This window comes from Monomorium pharaonis, chromosome 2 (genome assembly GCF_013373865.1).
Source record: "Monomorium pharaonis isolate MP-MQ-018 chromosome 2, ASM1337386v2, whole genome shotgun sequence".
NCBI lineage: Eukaryota > Metazoa > Arthropoda > Insecta > Hymenoptera > Formicidae > Monomorium > Monomorium pharaonis.
Window position 1 is genome coordinate 33,821,723 of NC_050468.1, and position 18,448 is coordinate 33,840,170.

Genomic DNA, 18,448 nt, shown 5'->3' on the forward strand with positions numbered 1-18,448 from the left:
GATATACATTTATAAATGAACATCGAACGAATATCAAATGTAAAAACTTATTGTCATTATTTGTTGCATAAATATTATACAAATTCAATTATATGCAACTATATATGCAGTCGGTCGAATGCCGATGTTCCATGCAATCAAGAAAAACAAGTAATGATTTACAACGTCAATATAAATATCCGAACATTCGCTGTTTGTTTCCTGCATATATTCAACTTTACACGGTTTCGGTTTTCGAAACAAAAAAATAGGCATATATCTCTGCGAAACGAAGAAAGATAGATAGATAGATAGATAGATAGATAGAGAAAGAGAGAGAGAGAGAGAGAGAGAGAGAGAGAGAGAGAGAGAGAGAGAGAGAGAGAGAGAGAGAGAGAGAGAGAGAGAGAGAGAGAGAGAGAGAGAGAGAGAGAGAGAGAGAGAGAGAAGAACAGGAAGAAACACATAAAAAAATTCAACTAATCGGAACAGATCACTAATAATAAACGGCGCGCCCGTATTGCGCAGATGCCGATCGAAGAGGACGCTCTCGCCAACTTCGTGTCGTACGGAGAATTATCGCCGTGGCCGCGCGGCGCAGCGCGCACGCGTGCACCATCTGGCGAACGGATGAACAGTCAGTTCTCTTAAAATGGCGCTCAAGGGACAAGTTGGTCAAAGTAAGTAGCGTTAAAAAGAAGCATTAATTTCGTGCCACATCAGGATCAATTTGTAAACATCGTCGTGCGACGTCGTCGGGCGACTCGCGCGTCGTCTCGCTTACGCCGATCTCGCGCCTGCCGATCTTGCGAGAACCTAGAGATTATTGGGGCGTACGCTCCATGATGATTCAGGCAGCTGGGTAAACGGAGAACCGTCAAGCCCTCGAGAAACATAATATCCGATCTCCGTGGCGTCTCACGAGGATTCGATATATCGCAACTGGCACACAGTCGAATCGCGATCGAGTGATGGATCTTGTGTCGATCGTGTCTCGTGTCAATTGTCGCGTCTGAACGCGCGGGGATTCGTTCTCGCGTGACTGCACGCTCGAAAACTGATTCTTTTATCGGAACAATTTAGTTTTTCGTTCGCCGAATATTGCATAAGAAAAAGGAGAAAAAAAAAGGTTTAGTCTTTCCCTGATTCTTGCGAGAGATTGACAAATACAAACGTGAAAATCGCGAAGGCTGTCATGTTCGTCGATATTCTCGGTGATTATTCATCGACGCATAATCTTGTCGGAAAAAAATTAATTTTTTTTTACATTAGTTTTATCGCGCTTCTCTTGAACTGAAAATCCGGACTCAAAATACTACGTTCAGCAATGAGCACTGTCTGTTTTGATTGTGATTCTGCGACGCATTTCCTCGAAATAACTGTTGTTCTTTTTCAGGGCAATTTATTTGCTCTTAAATGTCAATGTATTTCGCAGAAAGGCGCAAATAAAACAGGATGTCCGTTATAATTGCTATCGCGTTTGCGAAATCTGTGTACACATATGCCAAACCATTATACACACATACGTTGATATAACGTTATTTTATATTGTGTACTTAACTATTTAAAAGCACAAAATAGTATATAATATTGATATTAAATAAAACAATTATTCTATATTATCAATACAATTGCAAACTTCCGTAAAGCAAAATTACTTGAGATATGAAATATTTACTGTATAATATTGACTTATACTTTTTATTTATTCAACAATTATTTCGGAAATTAATTATCTAAGTTTCGTGTGAACGAACATTTCATTTTCTGAGGTAATCTGTCTAAAAAAATATTTTTTTTTTTACATCGCTAACGATGCAAAGGCCGCGAAGTTAGCTTTTCTGTGAATTGGGAGGAAGACTTTTTGCACGTCTCATCATCTATAAATAGACGATTTTTTCACTTAAGTGAATATCGAGATATGGGGCTTGCGACTATGTTGATACGTACCTGCACGCAGTGACGTCATCTCTCTGAAAGACGATCAATATTACGTGTTGAAGAACGTCAAGGGACTTCTTAATCAATCAACATTGTTATTAATTTATATCAATCATTGCGTTGTCAATGACTCATGCCGAGGTTAACGGTGCTTGCTCACTGTCATTAACGTTGCAATTAATTTCCCCTGATTTATAATTTTTTCCCCTAATTTTTAGTAATTTTTTAAATAAAATAATAAAAAATTAAAAGAAAATGATTAGAGCTTATTTTTTTACTTTTCAAGCATAATTTAATTACGTTATTTAAACAAAAAATCTAATTTGATAATTAAGTCGATTACAATATTTATCTATAAAGATACTTTTTCTTTTAAATATGTATCGATTCGGATCATAAATGGAACACGCAATGTATATATTTTGTGTGAGAGAAATATAAGTACTGAAGTATTGATTTATTTTACAAAGTATAAATAAATTTTAATATAAATAAATGTTACCCTTGTATATTACTGCAGCAAGGGATATTATTTTATAATTTGCAGTTTCTGATGTTCTTAGGGAAAAATAAAGCTGCTTATAAAATTCATCAATTTAAATTTTATATTTTAAACACTGTGGAATGAAAAATTAATAATACTAGTATTCCTCTACTTACGATGAAGTTGCATTCAAAAATTTATTAGATAAATTAAATTGATCAATTAAACTGATATTTTTTTATATTCTATATAATTAAAATATAAAATATAAAAAAATTATTTATTAAATTTTATTTAATAAAATATTAATAAAATAATTATTTAATAAAACAAAAAATAATTTAAGCAAATTACTTAGTGAAAATAATATTATAGACTATTTAAAAAATAATTTTTTTAAGAAATATATTTTTTAATATAATATTTGTATTATAAATTTAATATTTAATTTAAACTCAAGCTTATCTTTAACAAATGATCAAAAAACAACTTTATTATAGCATTTTTTCTTAAAAATATAACGTAATATAATATTTAGTATCATAAAATTAATATTGTTTTAGATCAGAAGTTAACAAATGCTTAATCAGCTTTATTGTAATTTACTAGTTTAGTTTTAATCAATGGCATGCAATAAAGTTCGCAAATTCGTAAGTCTAAGTAGTCGTGAGTAGAGGAATCTCAATATCTGTAGTAGCTTCAATTATTTGGTCCTTAATCTTGCATTAATGTTCAAGATGAAATTATTATTCTAATCTCGAGTTCACAATTTCCTAAGGAATGGTCATTTGGGTAATTAATTCTCTCATATTGCAGAGATTATGAATGAGGTGATCAAGCAGAAGAAGAAGACAACAGGTGGAGTAGAATGGCGGATCTTGGTAGTGGATCAACTTGCCATGAGAATGGTATCTGCCTGCTGCAAGATGCACGATATCAGCGCTCAGGGTATTACCCTGGTGGAAGATATCAATAAGAAGCGCGAACCTCTGCCGACGATGGAAGCCATTTACCTCATCACGCCTTGTAATTCGTCGGTGCAAAAATTGATTGACGACTTCAGTAACCCGACAAGAACCACTTACAAAGTCGCCCACGTATATTTCACCGAAGGTATTTGCCATAATTGATCCTGCATTCTTGTTTTAATCTTCCTCTTTCAATGACGAATCCAAATATCCGATATTTTTTCCGAGAAATTTAGTTGAGTATTTGTTAGAACAGGAAACACGCACAAAATTGAGTGGAAGAAATGTAAATGTTTTTAAAAGTAATTCTTTCTTAACGAATTAATAAAGAATTATTGATTATAATTTGCAATTTACAATTTACACGTGCACAGATCTTCAGTCACTTCAATTTGAAATTAAATTAATATTCACTCAAACTTAAAGTTCACACAAGATATTTTAATTATAATTGCTTTATTAATTTATAAAACTTTTAATGCTTAATTTTTCATTTTTCAAATATATTTTAGATTGAGGAATATTAGGTTGATATTATCAATATCAATCTAATAATATTTTCAAATATTAGGTTGAGGAAAAAGAAATTTATTATTTTTTCGTTAGATGGCTCTAGTGATGTATATCTCGTGATGTATTTATTGCATAGATTCATACTTATACTCATTGAAAAAGCGATATTCCGTACTAAAAAAATCTTTAACAGTTTTGTGATTGTTCGATTCAGTTGTAACTTATAACGTGTAAAAGATAGACGTCAATAAAGAGAAAATTCGGTATATTTTACAATTTTGCTTCGATAAAGGCGAAAATGCAAGCCAGGCTGAAATTGTGAATGGTGTTTATGGTCCCGATACTGTCACAGTCAATCACGCGCAATTTTGGTTTCGTCGATTCCGTTCCGGTAATTTCGATGTTAAAGATGCACCTCGCACAGGTAGACCCGTCGTCGAAAATGTCGATAAAATCATGGAAATAATGGAAGTAGACCGGCATGTTAGCAGTCGTAGCATCGCCCAAAAGCTGAAAATCGACCACAAAGCTGGATTCAAAAAGATGCTCGATGTTTGGGTGCTACACGAATTGACGCAAAAAAACATGATGGACCGAATTTTCATCTACGAAGCCTTGGCCAAACGGAACGAAATCGAGCCATTTCTGAAACGGATGGTGACTGGGGATGAGAAATGGGTTACATACGACAATATTGTGCGAAAACGATCGTGGTTAAAGCGCGGCGAAACAGCTCAAATAGTGGCCAAATCAGGATTAACGGACAGGAAGGTTTTGCTATGTGTTTAGTGGGACTAGAAAGAAATAATCCATTATGAGCTGCTTCCATATGGCCAAACACTAAGGCTGGTATTCATAGTCGAATCTTATTTCAAAATCGTCTCAAGCAATATCTTAAGATGCTAATACAGCTCTGTGATTGGCTGATGGCATCTTAAGACAGTACTTAAGATGATCTTAAATATAAGATTCGACTATGAATACTGGCCTTCATGTAAACCTCTACTGTCAACAATTGGACTGTTTGAAGCTAGCGATTGACAGAAGCGGCCAGAATTGGCCAATAGGAGAGGAGTTGTGTTCCATCACGACAACACCAGGCCACATACGTCTCGTAGTGACTCGCCAGAAACTCCGGGAGCTCGGTTGGGAAGTTTTGATGCACCCGCCTTATAGTCCGGACCTGGCACCAAGCGATTACCATCTTTTTTGTTATTGCAAAACTTTCTTGGTGGTAAGAAATTGTTCTCAAGAGAAGATTGTGAAAATTGCTTAGCCGAGTTTTTTGCCAATAGGGACCAGGACTTCTATGAGAGAGGCATCATGAAATTACCTTTGAAATGGCAAGAAATTGTAGAACAAACGGTGCATATATTAATTAATGATATTATGCTGAAATTGTTAAAAAATCGTTGATTTGGATAAACCTGTTTATCCTACCTATTTATCCTGATTTCCACAGCAAGCCTTCATGCGAGTATAATCGATCATCTAAATTCGTAAAAATTCGCATAAAACTATGAGGGTCTCTTTTTTTGTTAAATATAAATTAATAAACTCACTGATGTTTTGAAAAAAACAATCGTACAAGATTAAACGGTTCGATTTTTGTTTAATTTCTCGTGATTCGACATACTCAGTATATCTGTTTGCAGCATGCCCTGATGAGTTGTTCAAAGAATTGTGTCACACGCTGGTAGCTAAGCACATAAAGACACTAAAAGAGATCAACATCGCTTTCATACCATATGAGGAGCAGGTAAAGAAACGAACACTATGACAAGGAAAATGTTTGACCGTTTTGTCCTTCATGGTGATGGGCATATTACACACAGTTACAAATACACATTATAAAACAGTTGTTCATTCACGCGTTCTATGTTCACTTTTCGCGGCCTTTCTAATCACGTAAATTTAATCGCACGGGTCATCCGGATGTCAATTGGAACGATATTAATATAGTATTATCCTTTCTCATCCGATCTCATCCCGAATTTATCCCGAGCCTTTCATGACTCATGAACAAGCACATATACTAATAATCAGAATGCATTCATGCTTGCAATCGATGCCAGTATGCCCGGAGGAGCTGTTCAATGAAATCTGCAAGTCTCTTGCCGCTAAAAAGATCAAAACCCTCAAAGAGATCAACATCGCATTCTTGCCGTACGAATCGCAGGTGACGAATAAGCAGACGAAAATAGTAGACGCTAGTTGTAGCTTTGTAAAGCGCGAAAACTTGTCTTCAAATTTTCTAGCATTCGTGAGCTTAGAGATTTCTCTGCTTTTTCCGGATCGACGGTTTACTTTTAGTTAAGATTACATTGCAAAGACTGATCAATTTAAATGGGCTTAGATTGCAACAGACTTAAGATTAAAAGGCGATAGACTTTTTGTTAAAAAAAGTTTTCTTCACACCACTTTTCCTTTCGACGCAAAAATATCTATATGTTGTACGTACATGCTTGTGTAATGTGATCACTAATCTAATTATCCGTATAGCCCGATTTCATTACTTTTGAAGTTATATATAATAATAATAATTGGCATGCTTATTTATTTTGCTCTAAGTATAAAATTTTATAATTAAATTTACTTTTTTTGTCATGATGAGAATATTGCAAAACTGAATCTACTGTCTTCTTAGGTCTTTTCGCTGGACTCGCGCGAAACTTTTGCTTGCTTTTACAACCCCTCGTTCTTTAATTTGAGATCAGCTAATATGGAACGTATTGCTGAACAAATCGCGACACTTTGCGCTACTCTCGGGGAGTATCCATCAGTTAGATATCGCAGGTAATTTTAATCTTTAAGTGCATTTTAAAAATATTTATAACTTGTTTTTTCTTTCTTTGTTAATTAAAAGTAATTATATAATAATAATCTTTGATAACTAATGTTATTTCGTAGCGACTTTGACCGTAATGTTGAACTCGCTCAGTTGGTGCAACAAAAGCTAGATGCGTACAAAGCTGATGAACCGACAATGGGAGAAGGGCCTGAAAAAGCGCGTTCTCAGCTATTGATTCTAGATAGAGGATTTGATTGCGTCTCACCTTTGTTACATGAACTTACACTACAAGCTATGGCATATGACTTGCTGGATATTGATAATGATGTCTACAGGTAAATAAAGTCACTATAAATGTAAAACAACTTTATTATTTAAAACAATATTGTTTTAAATTTATACAATATTAAATAGGTTTGAGGCAACAGCGGGTCAGGAGAAAGAAGTTTTGTTGGATGAAAATGATGATTTATGGGTAGAACTCAGGCATCAACATATTGCCGTAGTATCTCAGTACGTAAACAGAAGTCTTAAATTTTCTAAAAAATTAGTAAAGATAAAGAATGTTATAACAATGAAATATTGTTTTTCAGGAACGTAACTAAAAATTTGAAAAAGTTTACAGAATCAAAAAGAATGCCACAAGGTGATAAACAGAGTATGCGAGACCTTTCACAGATGATCAAAAAGATGCCACAATATCAAAAAGAATTGAGTAAATACGCTACACACTTACAATTAGCCGAAGACTGCATGAAGCGCTATCAAGGAAATGTAGACAAACTTTGTAAAGTGGAACAAGTACGTAATATAGTAATTATTATCTCATAATCCATTTGGTAAAATATTTTTTTTAATAAAAGTATTTCGAGCGCGTTCTAGGACTTAGCCATGGGTACCGACGCAGAAGGTGAACGTATCAAAGATCATATGAGAAATATCACACCGATTTTACTTGATCAGACTGTGAATCATTTGGACAAATTACGCATCATAGCTTTATATGTCATCAGCAAAAACGGCATCACCGATGAGAACCTAAACCGTTTAGTTCATCATGCTCAAGTATCTGTTGATGATAAGCAGACTATTGTCAATATGGCAAATCTTGGCATTAATGTTGTTGTAGATGTAAGTAAAAAAATGCAAATTCTATCTCATATATTTTAAAGTAATTTAATAGTGATTTAATTTCTGTCACTTACAACGCTATTTTACAGAGCAATCGCAAAAAACTATATACAGTACCACGTAAGGAAAGAATCACAGAGCAAACTTACCAAATGAGCCGTTGGACTCCAGTCATCAAGGATGTTATGGAAGATTCCATCGAGGATAAGTTAGACTCCAAACATTTTCCGTTCCTTGCCGGACGTGCAGCCAGTTCAGGATATCATGCGCCAACCAGGTACATAATTTTTTTTTCTTTCTAATTTGTTATTATTAGATTTCTAAAAATACTAATATAAACTTGCAGCGCACGATATGGACACTGGCATAAAGACAAAGGTCAACAGACCATCAAAAACGTTCCTCGTTTGATCGTTTTTATTGTTGGTGGTGTATGCTTCTCTGAAATACGATGCGCATACGAAGTTACGAACGCATTAAAAAATTGGGAAGTCATAATTGGTAAGAATTTTCGATATCCAACTTTGAGTATATAAGTACTTATTATTTGATTAGAAGAATCGGTTCAAATCATACAATTGAAAACCTATCTACTATTATAAAATATTTTTGTTCTATTGTTGTAGGTTCATCTCATATAATTACACCGAAGTCTTTCCTGAATGACTTGAGTAAAGTACACGTTTAAATGACCATATACAACAGAAGAGATAACATTCCCAAATTCCTAATTTGCCATTAGCTTCACCCGTAGGAAAAAATTAAATTTGTCTTCGGAAAAAATTACATAAAATTCTGCAAAATATTGTGCAGAAAAATTCTGAAGGCGAAAACTGTACAAAAATCTGTAAAAACTGCAGAAATTTATGCAATTTTTGTGCAATGATTTTTGCATAATTTTTTCCTACGGGCAATTCTATCAATAATATCAGCTAAAGCCATGAATGATCTCGAGTATAAAATTAGAATTAATTAACTAAATAATGAAAACAAAGTCAATTGTTTAAATTGAAAGCGCCTCATTCCGGATAGAAATATCGTGTTGTTAGTTAAATTATAATGAAAGTATTCGTGTATTAATTGAGCACGAAGAGTCTTGATTACAGTTATCAAGTGCCTGCGCGAATACGTTAATCACCAGAGATCATATGAGACAATTTGGCAATACTGATATAGATTGCACGAAGCTGTATGGTATCGTAATCTTTAGCAAAGCTAGGATGTATTCGTGATCGTCAGTCTCTGTCAGTAATAAAAGGAAATTTGTGAAGATCTAAATGTGCGTCATGAGAAGGATCGTGATATTCTTCTATTTCTCGTTATTAGTATTATGTTATCTTTCCCTCGTTGAAACTTTCCGTGTTCAATTCGATATTTTAAATATAAATTTTTTTTAATAAATAAATTTTAATATTTTAAATAAATTTTTTTGTAATATAATAAAATTTTTTATAATATAATTAAAAAAGTATAAATTTTTTAAATATAAATTTCATGTGAAATATACTTTTACTACTTGAAAGAAATTATGTTCTATTATGGTATAGACATTGAATTTAAATATCACATTTCGCTTTACTCTCTTTAACTATATTCTCGATGTAACGTCGAGATATAAAGTTACTTATTCGATACAATTATTTCTTGAAGTTACTAATTAATAATACTAAATGTAAAATAAAATCGCTAGATGTAGCTCGCACTTGTTTTTTTATTAATTAATTGTACTTTTATTGTTTTGCGCAATATACTCTTTAATTAATTAATTAATTGCCAATGCATATGCTACATTTAATGTAATTCACAAGTATACACTATTCATGATATATGCTCTCTCTTTGACAAATTCGATTAGTGACCACTTTTATTGAATGTTAATACAAATACAATAATATATATAAATATGTATCGCAAGATCTATCGTAATTGTTCCGCGATTGTGATAAAGCGGATTTTTTCAATTAGAAGCTTGCATTGTTAATAAATAACAACATTACCATATAATTAATGTAATGTCAATAAATGTTGTGATCTACTAGTTCAGAGATTATTACAAAGTTAAATAATATTTTAAAGTATATCTTATTATACATATATACATATATATGTATGTAGATTATAGTCTGAGCTGTGTTTTACTTATAAAGGCCTATAATGCACTTTACTTTTGAGTCTCATTTTTATTCCACATCTACACCAATTGAACACAGAATTATAATAGAATACAATAAATACAATAGACAAAAATCTCTGAATGATGTCTTATTTAGAAATATCTTAATTGATACGCAGTTGCAGTTTCCGAGTGTTATCAGGATTCCGAGGTCCACAAAACTAAATCATTTAAAGCAGAAACGTAGCAGACTTTAGCACTGTTACCAGCTGTTTCCTTTTTTTTTTTTCATTAATTTAACGTTTCGTAATTTTTGTTTGAAAAAAAGACTATGTAAGAAATGTCAAATTCAAGAAGAAAAGTAATTTTAGCGTATAGCGGTAGTTTTGATACGTCTTGTATATTGTTGTGGTTAAAAGAAAAAGGATATTAAGTCATCGCTTACGTGATAAAAATTTCTGTAACATCTGTAACAAATCCTTTCTAAAGACTCAGATAACAATTCGTGCAGGGTCATGTTACCTTCACGGCGTGATTATCGCACCGTGCATGCACGAACGCATCATGCTCGCTTTACGAAGTGATTTTGGCATACGTGCGCGCATAGAAGGTCGCACTATACCATCATGGTACAGTGATTACGCACACGTGATGGCATAGTGAACACACACAATATTTAACATTACCTAAGATTAAAAATTTTATAGAAGAAAAAAATATTAGTTCTTTTAAAGAAACGGAAAAATTTTAAGTATTAGGTATACATATTATAATATCCGCGCGCGATTTATTATATTATAATATTTAATGACAAGATGCTCGCATAGCGATTAAAATAGCATTTTTTTTAAGGATTAATAAGCAGTTTTCGATTGTAGAATAAGATGTTTCATTGGTGCAATTTATCTATTAGTATTTTTAATTACGTCAATTTAATAACTTACTACTAAATATTGAATATTTAAAAGGAATGTTAAAATATAATATATAATATAAAAATATAATATATAGTCAGATATAGATCATTAAGACATATACAAGTTAGTTTCTTTAGTATAAACTATAATTAAATACCACGTATAAATTATTTCTCAAGACATTATATACGCACATATGTAGAAAATAGATTCTTTAGTAACTAAATTTCAATAAGAGAAAGATTAGTATATTGTGTTTTTCAAATTACTTTACCGATTATGTATATTTTCATTATTTTCGATATGAAAAGTATATAAGATTAACTAAATCTTTATCTCTGTTGTCTCGATTTATATTAATAAATTAATATGGAAAAACTTTTATTATAGGTTGAAAATGAAATAATAATATATTACAGTATAATATATGTTAAAATTTTTGTTAAATATTTTCTGTTGTACTAAGAAATGTTGTATTGACATATGATTAAGATAACTAGTTGAAAATGCTATAATAACATTTTATAAATCATATTTTTAACAATTACATTTTGTTAAATAGCATAGAAAATATGAATATCTTTTCATAGTGTTGAAACTTGCATTATTTCTAGAAACATTTTTAGTTGTAGACGATATATTTCGTATTTTATATGTGTAAATTTATAAAATTCGGAGTTCTTAATATAAGGATTATTTTCTTTATGATGTTTTGTATAAAAATAATAATATGCATTGTGTATTATGCAATAATACATTATATATGTCTTACATAATTCTAAAATTGTCATATATATGGATGGTTACTTTAAACGTTTTAAAAATGTCATGTCATGTTTTTTAATGTCTTTAAATGTCTTTTAATGTCTTTATGTTTATAAAATTTATATTTTATGTTTATAAAGTTTATATATATACATATTGTTTTCTTTAATTTAACGTTCTTATAATGCGATAATACATATCATATATATTAAAAAATAGGGTACAAGAGCATCCATTGAGGACGCATCTGTCTAGCATCATGAGTTCACGTCGTGCAAGTTATCCGCACAACGTGCATGCATCGTGAGCTCACTTAGCGGGCATTTTGTCTGGGTGAGGTCGGAGGTGCACGTAGTATCAAACGGATAGACATCATGGAAAATCATCAAAGTATTCACTTTGGATCGTGAAGTTCTGAGAGTCAAGTCATATCTGACGGATAAAATGTCGAATTACATTTATAACGGTACCCTGTATAAAACGTCGGATTGAAAAAATTAAAAAATATTGACATTTTGTCAAAAAGCAAAATTCAGAACCCAGATAGTACAGAGAGTTCAAAAAGAACTCAATTGTATGTCATCAATTATGAATTCTTTTTGAGATGCAAAAAAAAATTTTTATAAAGATTTTATTATATATAAGAGACATTCAGAGGATATTCAATTGAATATCTTCTGAATGTCTTCTGAATTCTTCGCATTTAATCGTAATAAAAAGCATTCAAATAAATGCGAACCTTCGCATTAAAAAAGATTCACTTCTTCTGCTAATTGTTATCGGATTTAGAGGCATACAAGATTTCATGATTCTATTCTCAATATCGCACTGAAAAATATTGGTCACGATTCAATCTGAGATTTTTGCAAAGCAGAATTCACGATAAAATCTCGTAAATGCAAAACACTATTTTTGAATAAGACGTTTTATGCCTATTAAGGGTAGCCAGATATGTGTATAAAAAATAACAGAAAACGTACTAGATAAATAAGATAAAATAAAAAGATTATAATTAAAATAAGATCTATTTACAATAATATATAAAATAAAATATAAAAGTTATAAAATTGAAGAATAACTCTAAACAAATTGGATTAAATTTTAAGAAAATGTCTTATAAGTTTTTGCCGGAATGCGACTTCGTGCGAGAATGCATCCAGCATTCGCAAAGATATGTAATACTTAAATGGCACAGTGAGAGTGCAACTGTACAATGGGAAAGGTTGGTAGATTTGCGTGAGAATTTAATTAGAGTCACAATTTGTCGTCAGACAAATACCTAGTATGAAACACGATTAATTTATTATCGATAGAAACATTGTTTTCCCTTGCAGCCATGGCGATCGCCAGATCAAGCAAGATCTCATCGTACAACCAGACTCGCATCCATGGATGTGCAAGGTAATTTCGAACTGACGGGCGCCACTGGATTTATTCTAATACAGTCTCCAAAACTGAAGGAGTTGCGTCGTTTTAATAAACAACAATGTCTGAATCAAGATTTTATTGCAAATTTCATAAATTTCAATAAAGGACGTACTGCAGTTAGCTCGATGCTACTTTATTCGCTTTAAATGTCTACGCGTATTCTCCTCCAGACATAATTCTATATTTTGTAATAATTGAACGATTTTTGAAAGGTTTGCAAGGTATTGCAGCAAGAAGAGTAATCGTGTGACAAAACGTAATTAATTCTAGACGATTAAATCAAAATCCGTCTCTAGAAATCCGATTGCTTCACGGTCGGTTCACGTTTATGTGGTGGTCATGGGAAGGAGGTGAGGTTTCGCAATAAAACTATTACTACATGTTTTTTGTATTCATTTTAGTTATTAATTAATTAAATTTTAAGATTACCTTAGCGTATTCGTGAAGATTATAATATAATGTACCATACCTTTTAAGAGATATATTAATAGTATACACAGTGCGTGATCTCTTTTTATTCCTACATCTGCACTATTTCAATATAGCAACTTAAAGAATGAAATTACTGTCAAATATAAAATCATGACAGTGTGCGCTTTTTTCTGATATATTTATATCTCGGCTATGAGCGATTTTCTGTACAGATCTCACTCGCGTTTCGCACTCTCCATTTTACACATATGTATTATGTGACATGCAAAATTACGAACTAGAGAAGGTAATTCGTCATGCATATACAACGAATAATCTGTAGTAACTTTTGTATTCACATTTGCGCGTTAATATTAGTTCAAATATAATAAACCTGTTATTTTTTCTTTTATCTCTAATAATTAATAACAGTACAGATTTTTATATATATATATATATATATATATAAATATATATATATATATATATGTATATTTATATATATGTATATAGTAGATTGATGTTGTTAAATAAGTAGAGAACTATTTTATACATGTATATATGTATAATCGTTCAAAGTCGCAATGTTTTTATCATAAAAAAATTAAATAAAAATCTCTTGTGTAACATCAATTATATTAAATCTCTAAAGTATTAATTAAAAAAAGAAAAAAATTGAAGTTATAAAAAAACTGTCGCATCTCAAAATGTTTTACATTTTACTAACAGATTATATTACAAGATTGGAAAAATTGAATCACTGTAACGCTTTACGAATCAGTTTTTTAATTCGATTTATTTATAAAAAATTATATTTAACATAAATATGAAAGTAAATTTACAGCTAGTGGTATCGATATAACAAAAGGAAATATATATATGTATATATATATGTAGGTACATGAACGCAATTAACACTCAATAACAATTGCTCCATCTCGCTCATTCTCGCTCATTTTCTCTCTCTCTTTCTCTCTTTGTCCTTATTTAACAACATCAAGCATCTCTTATTTCAGATATTTTTTAAATTTCGTTATTATTTATGTACAACACCAGTTTAAATGTTCGCTATTATTAGTCATAATAAGTTTACTAAAATTCATGTTCTATTGGAGATGATGTGCGTTCGTGGGAACTTATATAAAAAATTACTTTTTGATACAGAGCTGAGTGATTTTGGTGTTACTTACGAAGTATGGGTTTATGTTGTTTGTATCCTAACTTATGCTGAGATCCTAATTGATTATACAATCTATACGGCTTTCTTATAAATCTTATCACATACAGACATCTTAGTACTTAACAATATTTTATTTTACACATATTCTCCGTCAATGCTGCCAATTAGACTTCATATGTACAAATTACAAACTATGTATAATACAATCCTAATATCTATTACACACACTCTTCTTTCACATTCTCATTCTTCGTAATTATCTTTATCCATCATGCATTTATACTTTTTTGTTTCTTTTTCAATTATTACACATTGCCACAATATGATTAATGATGCTAGCACTCAAATTAATTGTTAAAACATGAATTTTAAATATGTAATAATAAAAAAGAAACAAAAATATTTAATTACATCAACCATTTTTATAGCACATTATCGAAATAATAGTAAAATGGTAACGTAAATTGATAGAAACATTCTGTGTGCGATTATATCATTTAAATTGGATGTTTTTTTTTTGCATTAAGTGGGTATTCAACAAACTCAATGGTTTCTGATAATAATTTATATTACCATTTTACTAAAATTTATATTACTGTATTACTTAAAAGTTACGCTGGTGACGTTATAATTCACCAAATCAAACTGTTAATAGTTTTATTTTTAAAAAATTTTCATATGTAGACAATCAAAGTTTGTGAAATACCTAAAGAAACAAAACGTCCAAATCATTTCCAATTATGCTTTAGAAATTTTCAATTTTTGAAATTTTTTTATTTTTTACTACCTGGATAACGACACTAGATGCTTTGTATTTTATATGAAAAAGAAACATAATAGAGAAATTTTTATACGTTGCTAAATCGTTAATCACGCACCGAAATGTCTCCTATCTTATTTTAATTGTATACATCAACAATAACATACCGATGACTAAATCATTATACATACTAAACCACGCGAATATTGCTCTCTATAGTATCGTGTAGGTAGTATATTTTAAGAAATGGATCATAGAGCTTTCTTAATTTTGATTAGGTAAAAAATGCGAATAGGCGTTCACGTCGAGCCTGAAACGTATTAAAACAAAAGATTACAGAAATATTCTAATATTGCTAATTATTGATGATAACGATGACGACGACAAAAAATCATTGATACGAAAAAAACAAGAATAAATTAATCTATCTGTGTCCAAATATCTTTTTTTTCTAACGAGCTCCCATTTTATTTATCTCCAATACACAAAATAATGAAAATAGGATTGCGAAGGGCGACATAAACATTCGAAAGTGGCTTTTCTATTGAAAGTGTAAAGACCATCACACAATGCCAGGCAACAGGCAATAGGAATAGGAAATAAAGAAAGAGAAAAGATCCTTTCTCTCTTTCATTATTTCTGTTCCTATTGCGTTGCCTGACATTGTGTTTAGGCCCTAACATTCTCGTATTCTCTCCCCTCCCCTCCCTATTTTTTATCTACATTATTTTCAAATATTGAAGAATTCTTGATCTTTAGTAGAGAGCTCAAAGAATTATAACGCTTGGCAAAGAAAAAATTTTGAATTTATCAAAATTTTTTCATTTTACTCTATTATTCTTCATTCAATTAATCCCGGCCAATAAACTACTATAATTCTTCTTATTTTTATAAAAATCATGATTTTGCTTAAAACTTCCAAGTTTTAAACATTCAGACGTTCAGTTTAATAATCACTTTAAATCAATTATTGGACAAACTGCGCCATCATAACGATTGTTCATCGTCATGTATCACCACACAACAAATAAAGACACTACACAAGGTTAAAAAAAAATTGCAATTAAATGAATAATTTAATAATAGTGCTATTTTATGTATATTTGGCATATTATTGCCATTATTCTATGTAATCTACTTTTAAGAAATTAATAATTAATATTACTAATGATCACAATTAATGAAAAAATTGCTTTTTAATTCGCTTTTTGTACTTTTTCAACAAAATTCAATTTTTTTTTAAATTTTTTAAAGAACTTTTTTTTAGAATTTACTTGATTGACGCATATCTTGTTCGGGCGACTCGGTTATTAATCAGGATTCACTCTTTATGTCCGAAATGTTAAACATATAACTTTTATCTACTCACTCATGATACGAATTCGAAAAAATTTAAGATTTTAAGATTATACGCAAACATTTTTCCAAACAATTTTTTTTATATTTTAATAATTTTTCAATATCGCGTAATTTCATATCCTAGTGATCGAATAAATATAATTCTTTCCTAATAAATGTTACTCGTACAGCGCATCGTGATTTTCTTTTTCGCCTAACGAGCCTAAAGTATACCAAGAAAGTATACCAAGAATTAGGTACATAGTCTGATCTAATGGTTGGTAGGATCAAAACTACTTCAATTCTAGAATCATCTTATCATTCGTAATAATTGACGACATTGTTCTAAAGTGAGTTAATGAATAACTTTGAATCGATCAGCTGGCTCATAATAACACTTGAACAATTACATTAGTATAGCTGTTAATATTCTGATAGATCAGCAGTTGATCAATTGAAGTCACAAATGGACAGCCGTGATGATCGTTATTAAATTCACCAAGTTCTTGGATGTTCGTATTATCTTACATTTTTCTATCATTATTCACATACATATACGCCTAACTATTTTTATGATTACAAATAGCGTATATGAATAATCGAGAAAAAAATTTGCAATGGCGTTATTATATAATGATAGTTAATATAATTACATGTATTATTGGCAGAAACACTTCTACGTAATCCTACCAACGATTAATGACTCAATGTTGTGGAAAAATACAAAACTTAACTAAATGTACACGATTTTTACTCTTCTTTAAAGCTGACATTCATGTCTACTCGCACACATTCGGTTGTCACATGCAAACCTCTCTTATTTGAATAATATATTGTTTCCAAATTTACATAAAGTACAAACTTATGAAAACCGGAAAAATCTAACATAATAGTCAGTGTAGTATTTTCAAAGTATTATATAAGTATTTATCTAATTACAGTCGCATTTAAGTGTCTGTTCTAGAGACAATGCAGGTCTCAGTTTTAATAAGCTGTTCGAATCTTCTGATGACCAAATGAATTTTCCGTTGGAATGTCCCAACTGTACCACCATTTATAATAACTAGCACACGGCTAGTCGTTCATTGTTATTATTTATCTGATTTTTTGAGTTGTTTTTGTTTATCGACTGGCGTTATATTTAAAGATTTCTACAAGATTGCTCAGTGCCAAACATACGAATTCTGCCAAGTTTCTGTAGATTTTTTATAAACAGGATATAGTAACATTATAAAGATTCCTCAAACGCAGCCATCAAATCGCTCTGCAAGTTCATGTCAATTGAGCTAGCCATCTGAAAAGATAAATACAACCATTCTTCGCAAATTTCTTTACTATAAGCATTAAAGGTATTTTTTTTGTATCCCTATATAAATTTATTTAAAAAATAAAATTTATTTCGAATTATATTGCAAATTAAGAAGTAATCAAATTATAATTAATAAAACTTATTAACTTCGTATAAAAACTTTGTTCTTTGTTGTATTTTTTAATAATATTTGGTTTATTAATTTTTATAATATATTGTTACCTTTATATAGCATGTATGTACAGTAACACACAATTAAAATGCTAAATAGTATTAAATATTATTAATCAAAACTTAACAATTATTAAGCTATTTCAAATTATCTTCAGATACCTCGTATAATAAAAACATAATTTTTCTTATATACAATCGTAAGATTTTACAAGCCTAATAATTATTACACACATTGAATATTGTTTA

General features: G+C 30.6%; 3 protein-coding genes across 12 annotated transcripts in view; 2 read left to right on the forward strand and 1 right to left on the reverse strand.

Moving 5' to 3' along the window:
• The first annotated feature begins 529 nt into the window (after positions 1 to 529).
• Positions 530 to 9,971, forward strand: LOC105837386 (protein ROP). 3 transcript variants are annotated; one of them, XM_036283472.1, is made up of 11 exons: positions 530 to 659; positions 3,221 to 3,517; positions 5,541 to 5,644; positions 6,533 to 6,681; positions 6,796 to 7,011; positions 7,091 to 7,189; positions 7,270 to 7,477; positions 7,559 to 7,807; positions 7,897 to 8,084; positions 8,154 to 8,308; positions 8,434 to 9,971. In XM_036283472.1, the coding sequence occupies exons 1-11, from the start codon at positions 632 to 634 to the stop codon at positions 8,493 to 8,495; spliced, it is 1,755 nt and encodes a 584-aa protein (XP_036139365.1). In that variant the 5' UTR covers positions 530 to 631; the 3' UTR covers positions 8,496 to 9,971. The 3 variants fall into 3 exon arrangements, with proteins under 3 accessions (XP_036139365.1, XP_036139364.1, XP_036139366.1); XM_036283471.1 differs by lacking the exon at positions 5,541 to 5,644 and adding an exon at positions 5,961 to 6,064; XM_036283473.1 differs by lacking the exons at positions 530 to 659; positions 5,541 to 5,644 and adding exons at positions 1,160 to 1,193; positions 5,961 to 6,064.
• A 231-nt stretch (positions 9,972 to 10,202) lies between these two features.
• Positions 10,203 to 13,532, forward strand: LOC118644458 (argininosuccinate synthase). The gene is given in 6 exon segments (XM_036283055.1): positions 10,203 to 10,389; positions 11,972 to 12,069; positions 12,717 to 12,780; positions 12,782 to 12,824; positions 12,937 to 12,982; positions 12,984 to 13,532. Coding segments are annotated over 6 exon segments (573 nt in total). The 5' UTR covers positions 10,203 to 10,260; the 3' UTR covers positions 13,177 to 13,532.
• Positions 13,533 to 14,218: 686 nt separating this feature from the next.
• LOC105839824 (homeotic protein female sterile) overlaps positions 14,219 to 18,448 on the reverse strand; it is a 31,757-nt gene continuing 27,527 nt past the window's right edge. For all 8 annotated transcript variants that reach the window (XM_012686395.3, XM_012686393.3, XM_012686394.3 and 5 more), the window contains one exon: positions 14,219 to 18,013. In XM_012686395.3, the coding sequence (XP_012541849.2) occupies positions 17,948 to 18,013 (66 nt within the window). In that variant the 3' untranslated portion in view covers positions 14,219 to 17,947. The remainder of the gene's footprint in view (positions 18,014 to 18,448) is intronic.